This window comes from Squalius cephalus (assembly GCF_949319135.1).
Source record: "Squalius cephalus genome assembly, chromosome: 7".
NCBI lineage: Eukaryota > Metazoa > Chordata > Actinopteri > Cypriniformes > Leuciscidae > Squalius > Squalius cephalus.
Genome location: NC_137128.1, coordinates 30,483,211 through 30,508,257, shown reverse-complemented (window position 1 = coordinate 30,508,257; position 25,047 = coordinate 30,483,211). Strand labels below are relative to the sequence as shown.

The following is a 25,047-nucleotide window of genomic DNA, read 5'->3' as shown; positions in this document are numbered from 1 at the left end:
TTAAAAATATCTCTCACCTTACAGCCAAGATAAAATCGTGTATGAATGTCATCAGTGTTAGCAGCAGTCAATTATGTTAACTTTTAACCAATGACAGATTAAGTATATGTAAAAAATAGATTAAAAATAAATAAGTTGACAACCTGTGTTTTTACATTGCTTTAACTCGTCAAAATAAGTTTAGCAGTTTTCAACTTTCGTTGAAATGACTTAAACATCTTAAAAATTTAAGGCAGCAACTTTTTTTACAGTGTACGCTCTCAAAAGCATTACAACTTTAAACCGCAGAAACAACTTTTAGACATTAATAATAAGAATTTTATAGGCCATTTTTAGACTATTATTTATTTTTATATTTCCACTATAAGTGGCTAACTCCTTCTACAAGCAATGTACAGTAATGTACACTGCGCCCTAGTGGTTAAAGAGTTTATAGAGCTCATTCATACTTTGTATTTTAGAAGAAATATTTGTCCTTTTTCGACCGGAAAGTTGCACAGGCATAAGCTTTAGAATGGTGGCTGGTGATGAACTAGAAGGAAGAAGAAGAAGAAGAAGAAGAAGAAGAAGAAGAAGAAGAAGAAGAAGAAGAAGAAGAAGAAGAAGAAGAAGAAGAAGAAGAAGAAAATGCATTATTTCCATGTAATATGAATGAAATCAAGAAAAACGTTAATTTGGCTTAATTTCGAGCAATAAGCCGGATGCATAGGCAACCTAGAGCAGGTGTTAAGTCACGCATCTGATTTAACGATGACGTAAGAGTTCCCAACAGAAATCCGGGGCTGCCTCTGAGTGACGTCAGCGACTAAACAACAACAAAATAAATATCAGCTGGCAGTGCGCGTGAGGAGCGGGGAGCGGGCTCGCGTTCGTTTGCTATGGCTAATCAGGGTGGATGCGGCAGCCCGGATGCTTCAGAGGTGGAGCCGGTGAGCAAGAGAGCTTCCAGACCACTCAACTCAGGTGGAGGAGGAGAGATGGCGGAGAAAGAGGAAGAGCAACCTTCCAGAGTCTCATACCCTGCAGGCAATTATCCGTGTCGAATATCAAAGCTGATTAACTGGAATAGACCATTATGGACTTCCGCTTTCTTCGTAACTACAAATATAGCGTTTTGGTGAGACACATGACGCAGCGTATTTTTTCTTATTCACACAGGCTATTTTTATTATATCACTTGAACGCAGAATGCATGAATGCAAATTTCACATATTCTCATTTGAGACATCATGATGTGGGAGTTAAAAAAATGTTGCATTAATTAATATGGGTCAGTCTTTATTGCTTTCCAAATGCACTGCATTTAATTGAATTAAATCAGCAGGCCTAACAGTGCTTTTGCTTAAGGCATTCTCCCTTGACCAGTTTCTCTGTATCTGTGTTTGCAATGATTTTTACTTCAGTTTCATTGCTATAAGTACAGTGCCAGTATTGTAGGCCTATCTTTTTTGCTATTGTTTCCTTTGCATAACATAAACAAATATTTGAAGAAAAACTTTTAAAATTTCAATTCAAAATTGTATTTGCATTTCCCTGCATGTACAAAGGCTGTCAATGGATACATTGCTTACATTAGATTTAAAAAAATCTTGTTGTGGAATGTGGATAAATAGTGTATCTGGGTTAACGACTGTATAAGTAGTAATCTGGTGTTCCTATTGGAATTAGTTTCACCCTCAAAGCACATGATTTTACATAAGAGGTAACTTGTAAACATAAATAATAACATGAGCGTGTACTATAATTGTTTAATGTTCGATTAACGTTATAATTGTTTAATGTTAAAGGTATGATGACAGATATTAGATTTAGATAATCTCACAGCATTTATCTTAAAAAAACAAGCACTGTACATAGCATACGTGATAGATATCTGTTGACTATAACACTGCATGTGTTTATAGATAGGAAACCTGTTTCTGTTTATTTTTTCCATGCAGGTTCGTTTCCCTCAGTCCCTGTCGAGTGTTCAGCCTTATCTCCATGTGTGTAGCTCTCTTAGTGATGATACAGCTAATGAGAGATGTGGCTCTTTCCAGATCAAGAGGTGTGGGTTTGTTTCGTCCCATAATGCTCTAACGTGTCACTCATAAGAATGGAAGCAAAATTCGACTGATGTTTATTTTCCTCTTTATAGGAGCTGCTCTATGGAAGAGTATGACAAGCAGGTAAATTTAGAGCACGCACACCTATACTTCAATCATGCAGCTAAAGAACGAGTTTCAAATTCTGACCTAATATACACAAGTTCAAAGTTTTTGAAAGACGTCTCCTATTTATTTGGTCAAAAATACAGTAAAAATAGAAATATTGTGAAATATTATTAGAAGTTCAAATAGCTGTTTTCTATTTTAATATATTTTAAAATAAAATTAGTATTTTTATTCCTGTAAAGGCAAAGCTGAAATTTATGATCAATGTTGAAAACCGTAATATTTATATTCTTCTGGAAACCCTGAGACACATTTTCAGGATGTGTAATATGTACAGGACAGAATGTTCAAAAGAACAGCCTTTTTTGTAACATTATAAATAACTTTTGATCAATTTAATGTGTCCTGAATATAAGTATTAATTTATTTTTTGGTAACACTTTACAATAAGGTTTAATTAGTTAACATTAGTTAACTAGATGAGTTAACATGAAGTAATAATGAACTGTACTTTTATTAATCTTTGTTAATTTCACTAATACATTATTAAGATCAAAAGTTGTATTTGTTAACATTAGTTAATGCATTGTGAACTAACATGAACAAACAATGAGCAGCTGTATTTTTATTAACTAATTTTAACAAAGATTAATAAATACTGTAACAAATATTTAGATCATAGTTAGTTCATGTTAGTTAATACATTACAATAAGGTTTCATTTGTTAACATTAGTTAAAGTGGTACCTCTTTTTTTTATATATATATATACTAACCCTAAACTTTTGAACCGCAGTTTACATATTTTTAAATAAAAATTAACTTGCATCTGAAATGGCACAAATGTGTAAGATGTTTTAAAAATGTCCCATTCATCAGCTACAGTCCAGCCTGTAACCACTAGAGGGTGTCCTATGACTCTTATTGGCATTATTGATGACATACAGCAATTCATAAACCCTGTCATGTGAGCTTAGTGATATTAGCACTGTTGTGTGATCAAGACTAATTAAGAAATCTAACAAAGTACTCCTGACCCACTCGAAACGTAGCAACGCTCGACACTGTTGACCTTTTTCATATACCATGAGTTATTTTCCAAGAGTGTCCAAGTCAACAAACATTATATAATCAATATTTTCATCAAATCTTTGCATATGAGAACATTGAAAAGTCAGCCTAAATTTGTTAAAGTATTGGATTAGTGGAAGGCTTGATGAATTTATCCAATACTGCTTATCATTGGCCTTCGGCTTTCCATTATTTTAATCCGGGTTGCGCCATGCTGTACTCTGACCGGACTTGCTCTGTCATTGTTTGCATGCTTATGGTGAAAACAAATGCAATGGCACCATTGTGCTCCAGCGGGTGAGATGCCAGTGCAGTAATCGTCAGTGTGGTGTTTATGTGAGGCGGGCCTCATTAAAACCTCGAGTACTTGACCAACAGCTGCTGGATTGCCTCAGTTTGTTCATTTCTGCCGGCTGCTGTTGATTTGAGTCCTGTTTCAACAGTTGCCTTCGCCCGGATCTTCACACTGACCTCTTTGCCCCCTGCCCCCCCCCCCCCCCCTCCCAATAGCTATGGGATCAAAGCTCTTTATGTTGTGCTCTACTTTATGTATTTCTGTAAGAATTGATATGATCAATATGTCATGACAAAATGTTTTTCAATTACTTTAACTCATCAAAATAATTTAACCAATTACAAACTCATTACATAATGCAACTAGGCAGGACTTAAAAAAAATGAGTTGAAATGACAGGTAATTTGATTAAGGTACCAATTAGGGGGAACATTTTTTTTTTTTTTTTACAGTGATGTATTTTCATAGATGTTAACATGACATTTAAAGTGTAGTTTCACATTAAGAGCTTTAAGAAAAGTCTTTTTATATTCCAATTTAGTTACTTTTTGTTGTTGTTGCTAGATTCACGTAGTGCAGTAATTTGTACTAATATTTGTCATCTTCAGCGTTGTTTGTCTGTATTGTGACGTATGCTCTAGTGTGGGTTGTTTTGTCCAGTGGAGGCATGTCATGTTGTGAAACTTGAGTTTATGTTTCAGACTTTGTGCCTGTGCGTGGCAAGTTGAGTAGAATGACACAGCCAGTTGTGCATCCAGGAGTGATGGTAATCCTTTCTTGCATTTCCTCACCATTCTTATTGGGAGGAAATGGGAATGTCCCAGCCAATCACATCACAGTATACTAAATAACAAAGGGTGTGGTTAGAGACTCAGCTGCCCATTGGAGGAAGACTGAGTGATGGTTACATTACTGTTATTAGCTGTTGGCTGACCAACTGACCAGTCACGTTGCTTTCATCACAGTCAAATGACCAAATAATAATAAGATAAATATAGAAGTGATATAAATAATAAAAAAGACTGTTACTATCTGTATATACAGGGGAGACGGGGCAAGTTTTCACACTTTACTCCACTGAATATTTCTCTGTGAATGTTCATTTTTTAATGTCAATTTCTGTACATAGATCTTTTGAAGTCTTACAAAAAAAAGTTTTTGAACATATCCACCATTATTTACCAGGGAAAATGGTACTGGCACATGCTGTGGGGTAAGCTGGGCTGATTGAACATATCCTATTATAGGCTTTTCAGGAAAAAGTGGAAATGGCAAATGTTAAATGTACAAAAAAAATTGGCCAATAAATATTTTAATTAATAAATTTTATACCTTTCAAAGCGCATGTGAATGATAGAAAGAATAAAAAAACATGACAACTTGCCCCAAATGGAAATTTGTGAAAATTTTATGTTATACCATTTAAAACACATGCATGTAAATAATGAACAAAACCAATAAAAGTGTGACCACCTGCCCCAAATGAATATTTGTGGGAAAATATAAATAATTAATCAATTGTATAATTTTATACCAGTATATAGCATTTACATAAAATGTAGCTATATTTTCAATGTAATTAATTCATAAATAAGATTACATAAATCAATGGGAAGAACATATAATATTTGTGACGTCAAGAAGTAGCTTTCCTGTAAAAATGATACCCAAGTACCTGTATGGAGATCATTTTTCAGTGTTATTCAAAATACCCTTTAGAGGGTCTCATTCTGTGAAGAGGGGGTATTAAGGGGGTATTATATGCAGTGTTTGTACGTGTGTGTGTTCATGCCCCAGCGTTGTCTGTATGATGCCTGCTTGTGGAATGCTGTGTGACTCTGGTATTTTTAGACCTGACTGGTTGAAATAGTGAAGCTCAGGCCTTGATCAACATAAACACTAGCTCGTGTGGCTTCATGAGACACTTCATTTGTGACTCTGTCTGAACTCTGGAACTTATCACTGACACACTCACCTTCTGACTTACCTTCTGAAGGCTTTTTATGTTGAAACCTAGAGCTTTTGAGATGACTGCTGAAGACCATGGATCAGCACTGAGGTAAAATTAAAAACTCTATTGAAGAAACTGGTACAAACTAGACAGAGTGGTTGTTAACGTTGAATACTAAGCATTAGTGTTATGTGTGTTATACCTTCAAGTGGCTAGTCTTATATCTCTGATAACTTGAATGTATAGCTTGTCTTTTAAAAAAGAAAAAGAAAAAAGGTGTTATATATTAATCAAGTAATACTTGTCTTTGAAGAACTTTGCTTTAATCTTTCTGATATGAGCTTCTTCTGAATTTTTATAAATGTCAGTCATGTATCAGACGCATCAGGGGTCGTGCGGTCTCCATGGTGACCCTTGTTTTGGAACATTTGCTAGGGGGAATTTCATGTTGATTGTCACAAGGACTGCAGAGGTATTCCACAGCAGTGGAACCTGTCAGTCATGTGTGATGAGGTTTAAGTGGACAGACCCACAGACAGGCTAATAGCATTGTTAAAATACTGCAATTGGCAATGCCTGTGTTTCTGCTGCCCTAATTTTACAAATTAAGAGACACTGGATTTTAACTGCCATTCCTCAGCTGTTTGTTTTGGGCTATTTTAGTGCCCTGTCACCGGGCCTGTTTGAGTGTCAGACAAGTAGCTTTCTGTGTTGTTTTAGCGATTAGCATGGGAGTCAGCTAGTCCAGCAGTTAGGTTTTCAGAATCCAGAGTCACCTGTTGTTGGCATTTGCAGAGACATTAGAGGCTTTTCTACACATTTTCTTTGGATTTAAAAGATTTAAGACTCGCTTGAGACAGCAAATGTTCACTTTTTTGGTTTTCACATAATAATAGCCTATTTAGCAACATATTTACCAGTGGCAAACATGCCATGCATGCAGTATGATTTCAAATAGTGTTAACTATCAAACACCACATGGCATAAGTCGACAACCAGATTTCTCGAAAGATGTAACAAAAGATGTTATCTTATGAAATGTCTTCACACTTTTACAAGTGTCATGTGAGTATTAGACCTCATTGATCTCCAGTCGTCAGCTCTGTTCTGGGTTGGGCAAGCCTGACCTGCACTTTCTCTGGCACATTGGCTTGTATCTGCCACATGGTCGATGGTGAAATGCTAATGTGAGCTCTGTTGCCTCATAGTCACATGCACCCCATGCGCCCTGTTTAATAGGAAACCTCCGGTGGGGAAACATGTCTCTGCAATGTTGGAGGTGACAGGTTTATGACCTTTTGGAGGAAACACAGCTCGAGCTGATCTGTAGGAGACAGCCTAATTGCTTGGGTTATAGCATATTTTTGCTAACTTTTGGGGTCGATCAGTTTAAAACTTTCAACACATTTACCTACTCTAGGTGGCGTTGTTTGGTTTGTTTTGGTCATGGGAAATATAGAGCGTCAGCTGTGAGGGGACAAGAGTAAGGGCGCATAACCAGAGATCAAAGGCATTAACAGGCTGCCTGTTAATAGACGCTTTTCTAGTGCCAAGAAATTCTCAGATGCCCCGTTCTAAAAGTCATACTAATTCATTGAAAGCCAAATGTTTGACCAAAAAATATATTTGATAGACTTTTTACCAGATGTTATTATTAGCTTTAAAGAATTTAAACTAACTACCTGTAAACGTTCTATATAATTTCAAATGTGATTTAATGTCATCAAAGAGTTTAACTTTGACCCCAGTGGACTCAAAGAATCATTAATGTGTAAATAGTCATTTTTATGTGATTAATGATATGTTTGTTAATGTAATCTGTCAGTTAAGGACCCATCAATCCATTAATATGTAAAATCAGAATCTATGAATGGCAACATAAGGTGAACCCTCAAATCGAAAAGCATTTCAATGTGCAATAATTATCTCATATATAAATCAATTTATATATCATCATATATAAATATATAAAAAATATATAAAAATCTTTTTTAGGTCCACTACATTTCAGATATCTCATGAACCCATTGTAGTTAAAAGTGAGAAGAATCCTTTTGTACATGTCTGCAATCATCACTCAGACTGTGAACTATTTCACACATGCAGCGTTCACTCCAATAGTGCTAGATTATGTCTTCAAAAGCATACGCACTGAATAACTAATGTAATCTGGTTATTAAAGACCTGATTTTGTAAAATTGAGACATTGACTGATCTAATCAGTGTGGAAAAACTGTAGCTTATTTATGTCACCTTTATATGTTCAGATTGTGCAGCATCACACGTTTTTCATCTGATTATTTGACATGACTAAGCCTTAAGGACTAAGGTCTAAATTAATCTTTATTATTATTATTATTATTTAATCATTTCCATCTTCCAAAACATGATTTAAACATTCTGTATAGTATAGTAATGTAATATTACATAGTTTCAGAGGTTGAGAGGCCACTACAAATAATATATATATATATATATATATATATATATATATATATTTGTGTATATGTATATTGCAGTATATATGTTTAACATAAATGCAGTGATAATGAAAAGAAATGTAAATTGTTTAAATTATTTAATTAATTAATTAATTAATTAATTAATTAAGTGCTTTTTCAGAAAGGGTCAGTCTTTACTTTTGGTTCAGCATTAATGATCATCTATGACACTGGTCTTTTAATTGTAGCTGGGAGGTCATTGATTCTGTCCAGGAGGGCAAGTCTGGATCAGAATCTCCATTCACAGACTTCTGGACAAGCCTCAAGCTGTTCATTGAGGAGACTTCCTCTTTTAAGCAGCAGAATCCAGGCAAGGTATGGATGGATTTGAGTAGATGACGCATAACACATTCTTTTTTACACCCACATCAAGATTGTATAAATGTATAAGGAAAACAAGTATCTTGGGTATCATGTAACAAGTCTCAGTTTCTTCTACATTTTCCCCATTTTGTCTTAATTTCTTTATTTTAATGGAATTAGTTACAGTGGTCTTATAGTAATTATTATTATTAATAATAATTCATATTAATCAGTATCAATGAATAATAATATTATGATTTAATATAAAATTTCATTTGATTTAATATTTATATTTTTTAATACACTCAGAAATTTTTTTACAAAAGCTGTCACTGGGACAATACCCTTTAAAAAGGTTCCAATATGTACCATTTAGGTACTAATATGCACTCTTTGGGTACAAAGGGTACCGCCTCAGTGACAGCTTTTGTACCTGTTTTTCTGTTTTTGTACCTGTCGTTTTTTTTAAATAATACTTTAATTTTTCAAAGTATTCCATGTAGAATAGCATGTTATATTAACTTTCCATACATATTTAATGTCTATCCATTTGCAGTGAACTGAGACATTGTGAATTTGTGTGTCATTGCAGTTCTGTCTGCTGGTGTGCAGTATGTGTACTTTTCTGGCAATACTTGGACGTTACATTCCAGGGGTTGTTATTTCATACATCTTAGGTAAGTGGTAAGTTAGAGCTGCCTACATACACAAAAAAGACAACCAATAGTTTTTTTGTCATACCTTTTCACTTAAGTTTATGTAACCATGAACATTGTAACCAAGATTGTAACCATGCGTCATGGCTAAGTAGAGCGGACCCTTTCCTGGATTTACCTCCAGCACACCCGAGAACCTCCATTTACATGGAGAACATCCAACAGTCCGTTTGTCATGTGATAGTGGATTCCTAGTAATGTAACCAGGACGACATTCTCACTCAGTCTCTGGTTTCTCTTTCTTCCTAGCAGTCAGCAGGTTCAGAAACACTGGTAAGTGTGACACCTACATTAATAGTTTGTACATCTGTTTACTGCAGTGCTGGGCATTTTTCTCTGGCCTTTGGTGTCGTCACATGAGTTTGGGATGTGGTTGGAACCAGTTCTGCAGAAACTGGACTTTGGAGTGGGCGAGTTTCTTAAGAAAATCAAGGAGAATCATGGTTAGTCTCAAATACATTCACACACAAAATGTCTTTACATTTCTGAATTTTACATTATACTAGAAAGGCTATAGCTCTGTTTCAAAACCTATGAGCCATGTAGGCAGCATCCTAACCTTCATGGAAACTGTTATTGTTAACTAAAATTAAAAGCTATTAAAAATCCTTTAATTATTGTTCATTTAAATAAAGCTGAAATAAAATCTAAATATTAGATTAAAATCTTAAAAAACTGAAATAAAAACAAATTAAAGCTATATAAATATTTAACAAAAACTCAAATGACAAAATATTAATAAATACTATAATAGTATTTAAATAATACTAATATAACGCTGCATGGAAACTCATAAGTAACCGATTTGGATCGATTTGGAGCATCTCCTTGCACCACAAATATAGCACTTGTTATAATTGAGTTCAATGGAGTTTGGCATTAGCATGTTGCTAAGCTAACAGAGCGTTACACTAATAAACATAAAACATAGCACTTTTTTTTTCTTTTCAACTACACTGAAGTATTTTATTGATTCTTTTCTGTTTAAATTAAATATTTCAGTAATGCTGTCAAATTGATTATATACATATCAATATATACACACACATACACACACACACACAAAATTTTATATATATATATATATATATTAGTATATTTACTAACTTTTATGTGATAAATCGTGATTAATCGATTTGTCAGCACTAATTTAAAGTCATTTCTGAATTGCATTATTCATATTACTTCCCTGCTTCAGAGAAAAGGATACTCCAGTCACAAGCTGAGAGAGAGAGCATTGAAGCAGATCTGTCCGCACTTTTCCCCAAGGTCAGTGCACTGTCACACCCATGCTTATCATGTGCCACTGAAAACTCGGGAGGGTTTCATGATATGGCAATAATATGTTATATATAACTATGTCCATTTCTTGTTTATGTGTGAGCTAATATTGAGAGATCTATTACAGATGGACTCCACTGTGTGCAAAGAGCTGTCTATATCAGACACAGAGGTCTCTGAAGTAACGTGGACAGACAATGGCACTTTCAACCTTTCAGAGGGAAACACACCTCAGACAGAGAACTCTGAGGGTAAGCTCCCTTATCTCTTACAGAAATGTATGAAGTAAGGAATAATTGACGACGGGCCGTCAAATTATTAGAAAAATAATGCACACCCAAGGTGGTGATGCGGCATGAAGCGTAGTGGCCGTTACACCTCGGATGTGCATTAGTTTTCAATAATTAAACAGCCCGGAGTCAATTATTCCGCTTATACTACGGTTACTACACCTGAAAACATTGTTCAGATTTTGTATTTCAAGACATTTGTCTTAAAAACAGGTCCGGAAGAAGGCTGTGTTGTCGAAACGCGTAGATCTACTTTTAACTGGTTTGAATGATTTAGCCAAGTTCATTAAAGGCTGTTGACTTTACCACAGGAGTGCCTTGGAGTTTTTCGTCCACATAATTTGATGTTTACCTCCAGTTCATCCAATGACCACCAGTGGTTATTTAAAGACACCCGTGTAGCACTCTCTGCTTCTGTTTTCTGAAAAAATAATACAGTATATTTAAAAATATAATAAAATAAAGACAGTTATTTTAACTCTTAAATTAGTAATAAATAATTATTAATAAAATGTATGCCAGACCTCTAGTTTAGAAAGTCATTCTTCAAAGTATTATCTATTATACTGTTCTAATGATATTGGATATTAGACAAATTATGTTCCAGTGAATACATGCAAATTTCAATTTCAGCATTCAGTTTTTAAAAATGTGATTGTTTTCTCTATTATTTATTTGCTGTATTTATTTCATACAGACTCAGACCCACGAAGTGACGAGGAAGTCTTCGCCGGTGGACTGCCAGAGTTTCCCTCCCTGGACAATGGCTTGGTGACAAACGGAGAGGACGATGAAGACCTGAGCATTGGAATGCCCACCCCTCCAGCCCATCCCAGCAGGATTGGGTCCACACGGTCAGAGGAGGAACCTGTGGTCCAGGCCCTGGAGGTTGTGCAGAGGCTGGCTGGAGACGTAATTACGGCAGCTGTCACCGCGGCCATGCAGGAACGCCTGGAGGCGGCGGTAGCGCCTGCGCTGGTCCAGGCCCTGGAGGAAGAGTCAGACAGTGAGGCAGAGGACTTTGAGTTGTTGGACCAATCAGAGCTGGAACAGCTGGAAGGCGAGCTGGGGCTGGACCGGGGGAGCCGTGCAGATCCGCCTAAACCTAGCCAATCTTCTTCAGGCTTACTGTCCAAACTACTGGGGCGCCACTGATCTTATTCAGAGGGGCGTCCGCTTCCCTCTGTGATGGGATGTGGGTGGGAGGATAAATGTCGGGTTTACAGGGCAAGGTCCAGAGTGATGAAGGTATTCCATTGTTTAACTTTGCTGGCGTGATTCAGTTGTTTTGCTATAAAAACAAAGTCAATCTTTGGAAGGGAGGCTAATTGGGTATTTCACGGGGAACGCGATAGTGGCTGGTTTTGGCGTAGCTCCATCTCAGTTGGTCATTTGAGGAAATTATTTTCACAATGTTTCCTGTCAACTTCCAACCCGCCAATGACCAGAGGGTTAAGGACCAGAGTAATGTCATTAGTTTAGCTGTTAAAAGGCTGGCAGATGCAGGATACTCCATATTTTGCTGCCAAATATTTTTCTCTATTCTACTTAAAAAGCGTCATGGCCAAAAAGAAAGGGCCTCCCACTAACTGACAATCAGGACAGCCCTTAAATGACAGAAACACCTTCAAGTGAAGTACACATGTGGTGAATATGTTTTTTTTATTTGAAATCTTTTGTTTTCTAATTTTCTTTTTTTATTGAATTTTTTTATGAAGGATTTTTGAAAAGCCGGTGGTCTTAGTGTAATCCTTTGCATGGATAGTCCTGTTTGTTTCGATTTGCACCTTTTTTAGAGTGAACCAACTAGGCACATGGGCCTAGTCATCAAAGTTGAACAGATTATGTTTTATATTCATATAAATATTCATCAAAAAGTGCTTAAAGAGATGGTTTAGCTAAAAATTAATATTCTATCAGTGGTGTTTAATATTGTTTTGGACCCCGGTGACTTTCATTTTATAGATAAAATCATTTGCAACATTCTTCAAAATATCTTCTTCTGTCTCTTTAATACAAAGAACCTTAACATTAATTTTCAGTCAAAAGTAACATGGGACATGTATTTAATCTCTAAGAACAATGTAGAGAGAAGACAATTGCACTTTTAGTCAATCATATAAATCAAATTGTCTCTTTGAGGATCATTATTTGCTTTCTGTGAAAAGAAAGCTGTCTTTTGTCAATTTACCCATTATTCATAATTGCCTTTTCATCAATGTACAGAGACACATATAACCAAGACTGTTTCTGTTCACAGTGTGGTGCTTGGTGTGTATCTAAATTTAGTGTTTCTAACAAACTACTGATGTATTATGAATTTTGTTTTGAGATGCATCAACCGCTTTCTATAATAACGTAGTTGAATATGAATTTCTAGCCACTCACTATGACTGCTATCCAAAATTTACTCTAATCGGGTGTCAGTTTGATCATTTTTAAAAATTTTAATATATTATTTATTCCTATATATCTCTACTAGATAGCTGCCACGCACATATGATCGCCTTATATGCCTGTGCAAGTTTGTCTGTCAGAGCGGAGGAGAATAATCAAAATATAGATATAAACAATCTCAAGAATGTAATTAAAACCATATGATTCAAAGATAGTGGTTTCTCTCTTTTTTTCTCTATGAGGTGGAGTGAAAAATATCTGAAGTGATTTAGAAAAGATTCTAAATTCAGTCAAAAACATATAGAATGGGATGCGAATTTCACATTAAAAATCTGGGACTTTTCCCCCTTCATATATATATTTTTGGAAAAACTATAATTATATTAATTAAATTACAATAATAAACACTAATGAGCTCAGACTTTTGTAACTCAGTGTATGGGTTAATGTCACCAAATGCATGATTAACCAGATAATAAATGTATTCTCTCTGGTATTTTCAAGGTTTGCAGGTTTACCAGGTAAAGGGGAGGCATGGTCCTCCTCATAAATCTGACACCAGGTGATTTACTCATACTCCACCTGTAAAGCACGCCATCCATACATCACCCATCACCCTTTCCTCAAGTCAGCATTATAAAATAAAGAAATGTTTCAATGATTTATGCTTGGTTACTAACATCACTATGTGGGATTTTATGTTGAGCTGTACATGCTACGAACAGCACAAAATGAAAGCATTTCATGATTAAAGCTGATAAAATGAACAACACCAATGTTTTCAATTGCATTTATGATTTAGAGTAGCCTAACACAGTATCTGACTGAATGCAATATGAGTGACTGTATAGGTTATAGCTAAACATACTGAAACGATTAAAAAGAACCTCTTCCATCATTTTGCGTCTGGTGGTCCTTTAAAGGTTCAGGCCCAGCAGGAGATGTTTTTACTACCACTGCATTTCTTTATGAAGTGAGTAGCTTAATGTGGTGTGATTTGTGTCTTAGGGCCAAAATAATAATCAGACAAGCCACAAAAAGTCCCTACACACATTAATTTATTCTGAATGTGAGAAAGAGAAACATAACAAAAGACTGACTGCACAGTACTTTTCTTAACACAATATCTATATCAATACAGATATGTTGCACAAACAGATTATTTGAATCGATTCAAATTGATAAATATAGCAGAATCCAAGAAAAATTGGTTTACAATATGAAATTATACATGACACATTTCTGGCATGTAAATTATATGGTGCCATACATATCATTTCTGGCTATTTGTATATTGTCTTTTCTTTATTTTTTCATGAAAACAAGCCTGAATTCTTTTGAGAAAGGTCTTTAGTTTTCCATTAAATGCTGGCTTGGGAAATACAAGGCAGAAATATAGTTATTTGACATATTATGGCTACATCTCTGTTTTGAACAAGATATTGTTTTAGCATGTGAAATTGAGCTTGAAAAGAGTGTTTGTGATATGTATTTTTTTAATAAATGCTCTTTTGGTTTGATATTGTACTATCTAATGCAATGACATTGTGCATTTTAAGGAGTGACTTGTGTAGCTAAATGCTTTTGGGAGCCATTATGTGTGGAGGGAAAGGAGTAGTGCTCTGGCCTTTAAGGCAAAAAGGTGAGTTACCTGGGAAGAAGTGAAAACTGGCTTGTCTCAAGTCTTGTAAAACTCAACAGAGACATGCAGGTGAACTGGGGGAAAAAGAAATTAAAAAAAACAATTCCTCAGAGTTTTATCACCTTGACCTACCTTGCATGCCACATTCGTCCTGTCAGAAAAAAATATTTCACTAAAGTTTGTAAAATCGGGCTGGTAGATGATTTGATGTTCAATATTTTCTGTAGATATTGGTAGGTAATGACAGCAAAGGGCAAGTTTTTTTTTTTTTGTCTTCTAAGTGATTTTAAAGTTTTCTCTGGCGCCAGCTGTTCTAAAATTCTGAGGGAACGTCGCATTCTTCTACATGTGGTATGTTGAAATTATGAGGCCATATCATGTTTGTGTGCTCAGCTGCTTCCAGGTTGGATTGCAGGTTTATGTGCTATGTAAAACACCTGTTTGCAGCAAGCCTGAAGTGTAATTATATATGTGTAACTGGATGTGCTGATCCGGCTGTCCCTTCATCATGATAAATGGATCTTAGTGGACACCATTCAACATTCAATTGCTTACAGTATATTATACAGAGTTGTCATTTCTGAGTCAAAAGCAGCCACATACATACAGTAGCTTCAATTATACATTTTTGTGTTGCATTGAAAGAATCACCTGATGAAATGATCTTTGACAGGCCATCATTCTGATCTATGATGTTCTGGTCATAAAAAGCAGTAATCTCTGATCCTTTATAGCTTTCTTTAACCTTCTGGCCTTCAGTTGCCATTGGTTTCTAATGACAGTGGTCAACACTTTCTGCTTTTCCTGTGGAATCTTTAGTGAGTGTGAAGAAACTGCCAGATAACACCTTCAAAAAGCTGCTGACAGGAATCTGCTTGTTGGGGAGAGTTTTTTATTTTTTTTATTTTTTTTAACAGCAATGGTCTGGTTTTTAATAGCTTACATTACACACACAAAAAATAATGAATGTATGTTCAGAAGAAATTCTTCTACTAAACTCACCTGGACATATTTTTGCAATAGTGTGCTGACTTTGTCAAAGTTTTATGGTGACAAAATTACTAATGTGACAAACATGTCTTATAATCGATTCTCATTGTAATGCACTACAAAATAAAACAAAACACATTAAAACAATTAAGTAGAATTTGCATATTCTGCCGATTTCTGGTCCACAAAATGTATTTTTGTTGTTGTAACATTGTAGTAACAGGTTTGTCATATTAAATAATATTTTTGCCAAGAACAAAACTAGATTTGTTTTACATGTCAGTAAAAAAAGTGCATATCTTTGATTATTTATGCATCCCTCCGGCTCTTTCTTCCAAGCTGGATCTTGCTGTTTTTCTTCCTAATTACAGGACTCTCATTGGTCAATGAGCTGATTTTGCAAGAGCCAATCCCAGTAAGGCTAACAGCAAGCTCCTGACATATGACATACCTTTTTGTTTTTAATGATCATGGAGCTCCTTAAAAACGTTGCCATCCACCACAGAGGGTTTGAAGGGGAGTGCAGGGGTTTGTGTGAAGAGCTCAGTCCGCCCCTTCAGAGCCCACCAGCAACTTATGAGTATTTTCAAACATTTCTTCTGGAACAGGTAAATGCTTTTGACAAGTTCCTTTTTCTCATACAGTTGACTGATAGTGAGAGTTTCCAAAATACTCTTATTAAATGAATGTTAGGTCGAGTTAAGACCACTGAAATTACATTTTACTGGTAAGAGATGTGTTGCTGGAGTATCTCATATGGATTGTCATATCTGTTGTATTATTCAATATGTGTTGCATTAATATAAAGATTTATATTTAAAAGAAATCATGTTTAAAAGTTAAAATAGTTAAAAGTTCAATATCATTTAAGAGTAAACTATTGAAAAACCAATGTCTAACACTATTTCGAATATTGGAATGTCCCTGAAATGGCCACTCTCTCAAGTGATAATTGTTTGTTTTCAGGACTCAGTAATCAAGAAAAATGGCCAGACTTACGCTACCTGTAATGATCTGTGGAATGGCTCTTGCAACTGTCTTTATGTCAGGTGAGAATCCATTTTGATCAAAATAAAATAGTCTGTTATCCTTAATATTTTGCACAGTTCAGTTTCAGCTCACGTCTCACATATGTCAAAACATAAATCACTGTAACATTAGAAAGCATGAACCAAATGAATTAGAAAGCTCTGAAACAAAACACATTAGGTTACTGTAACTGCAGGAACGTCAAAGTATTTTACAAACATAATTTCTAAGAAAACAAATGAGCATTGTGTATTCTTACTCTTTCAGTAAACACTTTTGTGAAGACAATAGCGGTAAAAAGGCTGGCCTTGCAATTATCAGCCAACTGTACTTTTTTCCATGAGCTATAAACATCTGAAGAGACCCACTGGAGGTGCAGATATATGCCACAAATAATGTTGCACGTACAGAACATTTTACATCCTTCATTTTATTTTACAGCAGTGGTAATTATAACAGCAGCCTCTGGGCTGGCTCCCCAATCTCTTTGTAGTTTAACAGGTACACATGCAGGGGGTCCCGGAAGTTTAAGCCCCATTTTAAAGCACTTAGTGCTCTCAGAGAGCCAAGCCAGAGCAGTAATCACTAGAATAAGACAAATCCTTCGCTGACGGGAAAAGTGCCTGCTGTGCACCTGCGGGAGCATATTAGTCAGTTCTCGGTTGGCATTTTCCTTATTTTCAGAAGTGTGACATTTGTGTCATAACAGTTCAATTCTGTTTTTTCTTTTGCATTGTGTGACAGACTTTCTGAATGCTGGTCCTGTAGGGCGCAATAAAGACGGTGAGTTTTTTTATTTATCAGCTGTAAATGGCAGCGATATCAATACTCTAATGTGAGATAAAGCCATTAAACATGAATCATGAAGTTTGCACACTTAAATATGCAGTGGTTCATTGTTTCATATAGCTTCTCTTCATCTTGGCTCTAAATTAGAACATCCTTCTTCTAAATGTATCATTTTAAGTTATTCATTTAGAAATGTTACCATGTTATGGATTCGTCATGTGATACACTGGCAAAGCGAAGAATCCAAGGATTGCGAATTTTAATCTCTTTCACATTAATACTTCTCATCCTGTACACTGCGAGTCAAACGGTTTTTCTGCTCATTAATTATCAATATTTTTCATATTTTTTATTAATAGTGAAGTCATCAAAACTATAAAATAACAAAAATGGAATTATGGGAATTACGTCCAGACATATGTCTGTATATACATGTCTTAAATATATGAATCTAAACTATCTTATATGTAAGATATAATATTCTCTATAGCATAATACTCTTATTTTATAAAATACACTACCGCTCAAAAGTTTGGGGTCAGTATAATTTTTTTAATAAATTAATATTTTTACCAAGCAAGGACACATTAAATTAATCAAACATTACAGTAAAGGCTGAAAATATATACAGTATATAAAAAATATTAAATATTAAAAATAATATAATAATGCTAAACTTTGAAGATTCCTGAAAAAAGAGTGTGACATAAGCCACAAAAATATGAATCAGAATATAACTATAATAATAAGAAAGGATTCTTTAGCACCAAATCAGCATATTAAAATGATTTCTGAAGGATCATGTGACACTAAAGACTGAAGTAATGATGCTGAAAAAAATTTGATTAAAATAGAAAATAAATAATAATATTTCACAAAATATTAACGTTTTTACTGTATTTTTATAGACTTTCAAAAACATTTAAAATGTCTTACTAGCCCCAAACTTTTGAGTGGTAGTGTATGAAGAAATACGTTTGTTGGTGCAATTTAAATTCTGTGTTTAAGCCTTTAGTGTTAACGTGTTTAAGACTTTAGATAAAAATGTTTTAAAACCATGAGAAAAAGTACATTTAGTCAAGTGTGTAAACTTTTAACTGGTAGTTTAAGTTTATATCGTGCCATTACGTAAAACCAACATTAGTTTTGCCTAAAAATGAAGCACCCAGTTCAAAATAGGTATACATACATAAAAACCCCTTTCATTTACAAAAAACTTCACAACACACACAAAACAATATACATTATATTGAGATGTTTATATGTTGAAACTTGCTTTTGTCATGTGCTGGTTCAATTATAGAGGGCGTTTCTGAGGTGAAGACAGACAGCATGTCATCACTGAAGAAGCTGGTCCGCAACAGGAGGAATGTTGCCTATTACAGAAGCCTGCCTGATTTCTGGGGCTGGTATAAATACTTCATGGAGACCAACAACCAGGAGGGAGTGAGTTACAAAAGCAGAGATTATAAGTCATGGTCACAGTCTTTTTTGAGACTTTATGGAATATATTTATTTTAAAAAAGCCAACTTTCTTGAAAGAAAAAATGTTTTCAGAAAAATTGCGACAAGTATAAGTCAATAAGCCCAATCTTGTTTCTGTGTGATTACCTCTAAAGGTAGAGGACATGGATCGCATGTACCTAGTTTACCTGCAAAACAAACACAGAGTAGAAGAGGGCCGCTCTTACAACCATTACCTCACGCACCTGAGCGAAATTTACAAAGCCTGTGCCAAATCCGACGACCCAGACTGCATTGCAGAATCCACCAGCAAACCCAAAGCCAAGATTGTCATGCCTGTTCCTGTGAGGCAAGCTTCTGTGGCGGTGTGCAACCCTTACCTCGACCCCTACTGCCTCTATGCTGTTAGACCAAAAGCTGCAGAAGAAGAGCCTTCACCCGCTCCAGCGAAGGTCCCTGCTCCAATTCTGTCCCATCTACTCCCTCTGCCTCTGAAAACCCCACCGGCTCACTACTACTACGCTCCGGTCCTGGAGCCTTTCCTGCCAGCTGAGCAAAGAGCAGAGCTGTTGCGTATCTGCAACCCTTCGGACACTGAGTGTCTGCAGTACCACCTGCGTGCTGCTTATGGCTACAGGCCCTCGATCGGCCCTCTGCCCTCGTACGCTCACCTTGGATGTGATCCTACCAAAGATCCTTACTGCCAGCCCAAGCTGGTGGCCAGATCACCCTCAGGTTTGTATCACCTGTACCCCTCCTGTAACCCCGCCACTGACCCCCTTTGCGTCACCAATGTAGTTGCACCTGCAGCCCAAACTGGAGAGAATTCAGAAACCCCAAAAGAGACGTTTTGCAATCCTTTGTTTGAAGAGGGCTGCAACCCGCTTACAGCTGCCAAGCTAACTGGACTCAGTAAGCCCGCCTTGGAGTATGCTCCAAGAGATGAGCCTGCGCCTCTCAATCTGGCCTGCGACCCTCGCTACGATCCATACTGTCTGATGGGTGGAGCCGCTGCTCTCAGGAAACCCCCTCCAGTTCTCCCAGAGTTGCAGACCCGTCACCATCTGGGCGTCCGTGGGAAGACCAAGGAAGGTTATGACTGCTACATGTTCTACGATAAAGACTGCACCCCGGTGGACAACCAGGAGCTGAGGGCCAGTGCTGCCAATTCTAAACCATATTGCCACCCGTACGACCCCAACTGTGGGAGGTTTGCAGCTCCTCCGTCCACTCAAGCAGAGGCAGCGAAGACGGTCAAAGATGGCATCATTGAGCCCCATCCGGACTGTGACCCAGAAATCGATTACAACTGCCGCCTGCGCAGGGCAGAATCCACAAGTAAAGAACACAAAGATGAGCCGGCCCAGCAAGAACAAGGTCACGGCAACCCTCTCCCTGAACATGTGGCTCCTGAGTATCAAGTTCCACGATTCGAGGACTTCCTGAGAGGATATATGGGTGGCTACAAGAAATGAGAAGAAAAATCGGAGCAGAACTTACAAATTAAATCATGCTTATACAAATTTAGCACAAATTTTAAGTTTAGGTCTATGCAAAATAAAAAATTCAGGGTCACTCAAGAATCATTTTTGCATTGATGGTTTAGAAACTATAGATTAACATTAACATTTTTTTCCTGAAATGTCATGCTGGGAAACAAATCAAGAGATTTGAGGGTTTTGATATTGATAATAGTATGTATTTATGTATTAAATAGTGTAGGATTAGGGTACGTAAATATGACTTCAACTGATACTTAAATCTGTATGTTACATTTTCTTTAGTTTTGTTATCAAATCCCTTTTATAAATATTTAATGTAGCTTCAACCACTTTGATGAAAATAATGTCTTTCTCCTCAGCATTTTATGCTTCATTATTTCAATAAAAAATTAATTACTTGAAATAAAACATTGGTGTTTTTCAAATCTTCTTGGAGTATGCATTAAAAACATCCTGCTACACCAGTATACGGCTACATATAGCAATATATGCATTCAAAAATTTGCATTAAAAAAAAATAGATACTAAATTCATGTTGCACACTGTGTGATTTATATAAAAGTCACAACACCTGATATGATATATTGGTACATCTCTTATGACAAAAATGAAAGTATTGAATTGTTAATATTTGAAATATGCAGAATCCACACATGTAAAGATAATGTGTTATGCAATGTCAGGCTTTAAAAAGGTAGCAAGAAAACAGATTAAAGAGCTCAACTTGAAAAAAAAAGAAAGATATCTCCTGAGGGTAAATAGGTTAAGTCATTCACGCTATAAACTTGCATTCCAAGTATACATTTTTGCGCTTCTATATATAGGCCTGCTGTAGACAGTAAAAAAATGTCTTTGTGGAATTGTTGGAATTATTGTGGAAATTTAATTAATTGTAAAACCATGTTTTAAATCACAGCATTTGGCCAAAAGATCCCTGAGGCAAATGAAAAGTGAGTGCACTTGATGATTGTTTGAAAAGAGTCTACTACTCGCACAGACAGTGAACATGTTGAAATATGCATAAACTGCGAGTTCACTGCAAATATGCCACTCTTAGAAGGTCCCTCAGCAGGCAAGTCTACGTTACCTAAAAACGGAACTGATGAAGCACACAAAACATAAAATGTACCCTGCATTATCCAACGCTCTCTCCAAGGCTGATGACAGACTTTATTGACACAATTCATTCTGACAGGCAACTTGTGTAAAAGTACTAGAAATCAGTAAGGATATGTTACCCAGATGCAGACTCAGCAGCATTGCATGTTCATACCACTGGCACGTCTGTTGTGGTTCTTTCCTTACGGTCTAATTGGCCTTAGGTGGGCTTTGAGAGGGGATTGAGCAAAGGCTATGAGGCTTTGAACTGTTGCTTAATGCCTCTGTCAGCATGAGTCCGGTTTGTGCTGACTGCACCTCTCCATGGCCTGCATACCTGCGGGACCAGCTGAATGTCATTAAGTGGATGGGAAAGAGCCCTGAATGGTAATGAGGGTAAATATGTCCTCTGCATAAGCAAACAAAAAATTAGCAGTGTACTTCTGTGTGCTGTATTCAGAAGTGCTGCAGAGTTTCTCATTTTAATGTGGTCAGTAAGTGAGTTTGTGTTTGAAACATAGTGACAGATCTGGCCTTGAACAGAGATTTTGATTATTTTGATGCCACTTCTGCAAAGTGAAATGTGGCCATTGAAAAATGTATGAATGCATATGAATGTATTTTGTATGTTAGCGTCTGTATGTTAGTGGCGTTGTAAACTGAACAAAACTGACCACAGACAAATTAGTAGAAAATGTTACTTTTATATTTATGCACACATACTTGAAAAAAAAAGAAAAAAGTGTTATTTATATATATATATATATATATATATATATATATATATATATATATATATACATACATACAAAGTATATATATAAAAAGTTCATATATAGGGCCTATGAGCTTGTAAAATAAAGCACTGACATGTATTGCTGTTTGGTGCTATTGCACATATGACAAATAAAGTTTGACTTTGACTAATGTTTAGCCCTAAAGGAGCTGCGTCTGACAACGATTTTCAAACCAGATGTTACATGCACCTTAAAATCACACGAAGGTCATATATCTACCTAAAACTGTCCATTTTAAGTTGGCTCATGTACTGAAGGTGACCTTTTGCCAAAATGAGAGATGCCCTAGTTTTATGAACAGTTTTAACTACGTTAATCTCTCTGGATGACATACTTACAGTACAGAACTCTGTTGACAGTTTCTTTGTACAGAGCTTCAAATGAAAAAGTGTCTGTGCCATGCAGGCAAACCTACTGGCAAAAAAAAAGCATAAATATAAAGACTTCAGTATATTTATACATTTATAAATGTATCTTAAAAACGCTAAAATTTATTTATGGCTAAATTGATAAAGTTGCATTTTAGTGTGATCAAGCCTTGTGCTCACGGAGGAGGGAGAAGAAGAGAAGATTGTCAGCACTGTCGTGCATATATACACCACGTCCAACCTCCTCATGCAGGCTCTGAAGCATGTGATGACATGGTGCAAAGGCTTGACAACCCATGAGGGACATTTTCAACTGTTGGCTCAGATGGAGTTGTCTGGTACGCTTCAAGTTATTCTCAAAGATTTAATTTAAGATATAGGCCTAGTTGTAGTTTTGTTGCTCCTCTAGAATATATAAGTTTGCCAGTCTGAATGACTGTAACACGACATACAAAACTACATCCTGATTTTCTGAATTCCTAAATTTCATTTCATACTGGGACTAGTGGAACAGAAAATGATCAATTTAAATAAGCTTTAAACTATGCACTTTTATTATGCATTTAAAAAATGGGGAATGTTATGAAAATATGCATTCCAATGATATCAGACAGGTATACTTAGTTTACATATTGTGATGTTTCGAACTATGCATTTTTGACCCTGTGGGCTTTTAAAGCACACTTTTTACACTCATGAAGTGTTTTCACACTGATGAAGTGTAAAGCCCGGGACACACCAAGCCGACATCAAAGAACTAGCTGCACTTGATCACACCTAAAGGACTAAAGGCCACCGTCAACTAGCACGTGCGTTCTGTGAGTGTAAGTAGGCTAAATATCAGCAGGTAGGCTCTATTTTCGTCATTCAAAAAGAGATAACGAAACTAGGACTGCAGATATACAAACCGTAAACAAAGCAGTGATTGCTTACCATTTTGAATATCAGTCACTTCTTCATTCCAGTCAGCTTATGTTATTATGAAAATATTTGCGCATTCAAATGCTCAGGTAAGATGAGGTAAAATTATAACAGCCTTCTGTACCGTCTTGACTTCTTTGCTCGCTTTCATCACTTTCGCTTTTATTCTCGTGCACTGACTTATTCGCTAAGCTGAACAGCCAATCAGAGTTCTCTCTCACCGATTCTACATGCTAAAAAAAAAACCCTGTCGACGTCCGACTAGACTAGAGCCAACTGTGAGGAACACACGACCAACCGTCGACTTGGTGTGGCCCGGCCTTACACGGATCAGAGCTGTCATTTTTGTGTCATAAATATTTTTTCTACCCCAGTGTACACCACATTTCGAATAATATATTGTGTTTGATAGTGTTCTGTGATGGAAATAGGATTTTAAACATTGTTGTCTTGCTAAGGCTAATTTAATCAGTTAGCATGATTAATTAGCATTAACTAACCTAAATATACACAATTAAATACAATTTTATTACATTTACCTTGATTTCACTTCACACTCTTCCGATAGGCCTACTGTAAAAACATTGCTGCCTTAAATTTTCAAGTACAATCAACTTGGATGTTTAAGTAATTTCAACTTATATTACATTAAATTGACTTTAAAATATTAGTTGAATCTACTATAGTAGCCTACACTAACTTAAAAAAAACTTTATTGGCAAAATTATTCCACTCTTTGTTTTGATCATTATAGTTTTAAACACGCAGTTATTCATATTTGTATGATGGATTTGATGGACAGACTCGACGCTCACGTGGGTTGCCAGTTTGAGAACACACAAGGAACGAGTGCAATGCACAATGGAAGGCGACGATGACTTGTAAACTGATGAGTTGATTTATCCGCGTTTTAATATGTCTCTGGACATTGAGGTTTTTAGATAGGCTTTTTAGGTCGGGTAGAATCTGCGATCTCTGACCTAGTTTGTTTGCTGGCTTCCGTGGCTACAACGCTGTGTTTTACGCCAACTGGCAACCTGTGGTGTCGAAATACTATTGGGTGAATTCAGTAGCGGCTCCTGGCCATGAATTTTAGGTAGATTCTGGGTCTTAGCGCTAGTTTATGATAAACATTTTTTAAGCTTTATTCTAATAGCTGACATCAGACACAGTTTCGGCAGAATTCTAATGTTCTTGCGTTATTCAGCCTAAGGGTGCTCTGATGATGATTGACAGACTTTAGTAGGCTACACAAGAAAAACGCAGATAATGCAATCTTAGAATTGCCTTAAAGGTGCTCTAATGTAGGGTGACATCACTTCTTGTTGAGGCTAGCTAGACCCACCTCCTCCTCATCCGCGCACTAACCCCCCAAATCCTTCTTGTCGGTTATTGGCTGGAACATTTTGTTGTGTTTCGTGGTGTGGGTTAGCCCAGTTTGTTTTTTTGTTGCGGTTTGTGGAGCCTGGGCTGTCTACAGAGACCGCGTT

At 36.2% G+C, this 25,047-nt stretch overlaps 2 protein-coding genes across 2 annotated transcripts; both read left to right on the top strand.

Moving 5' to 3' along the window:
• Positions 1–557: 557 nt before the first annotated feature.
• On the top strand, positions 558–13,854 carry retreg1 (reticulophagy regulator 1). The gene is made up of 9 exons (XM_079877555.1): positions 558–1,117; positions 1,941–2,047; positions 2,138–2,168; positions 8,159–8,285; positions 8,866–8,950; positions 9,310–9,432; positions 10,188–10,258; positions 10,398–10,521; positions 11,258–13,854. The coding sequence occupies exons 1-9, from the start codon at positions 879–881 to the stop codon at positions 11,713–11,715; spliced, it is 1,365 nt and encodes a 454-aa protein (XP_079733681.1). The 5' UTR covers positions 558–878; the 3' UTR covers positions 11,716–13,854.
• A 2,243-nt stretch (positions 13,855–16,097) lies between these two features.
• and2 (actinodin2) lies at positions 16,098–20,588 on the top strand. The gene is made up of 5 exons (XM_079876465.1): positions 16,098–16,197; positions 16,556–16,638; positions 17,363–17,401; positions 18,711–18,853; positions 19,027–20,588. The coding sequence occupies exons 2-5, from the start codon at positions 16,575–16,577 to the stop codon at positions 20,344–20,346; spliced, it is 1,566 nt and encodes a 521-aa protein (XP_079732591.1). The 5' UTR covers positions 16,098–16,197; positions 16,556–16,574; the 3' UTR covers positions 20,347–20,588.
• The last annotated feature ends 4,459 nt before the right edge of the window (positions 20,589–25,047 follow it).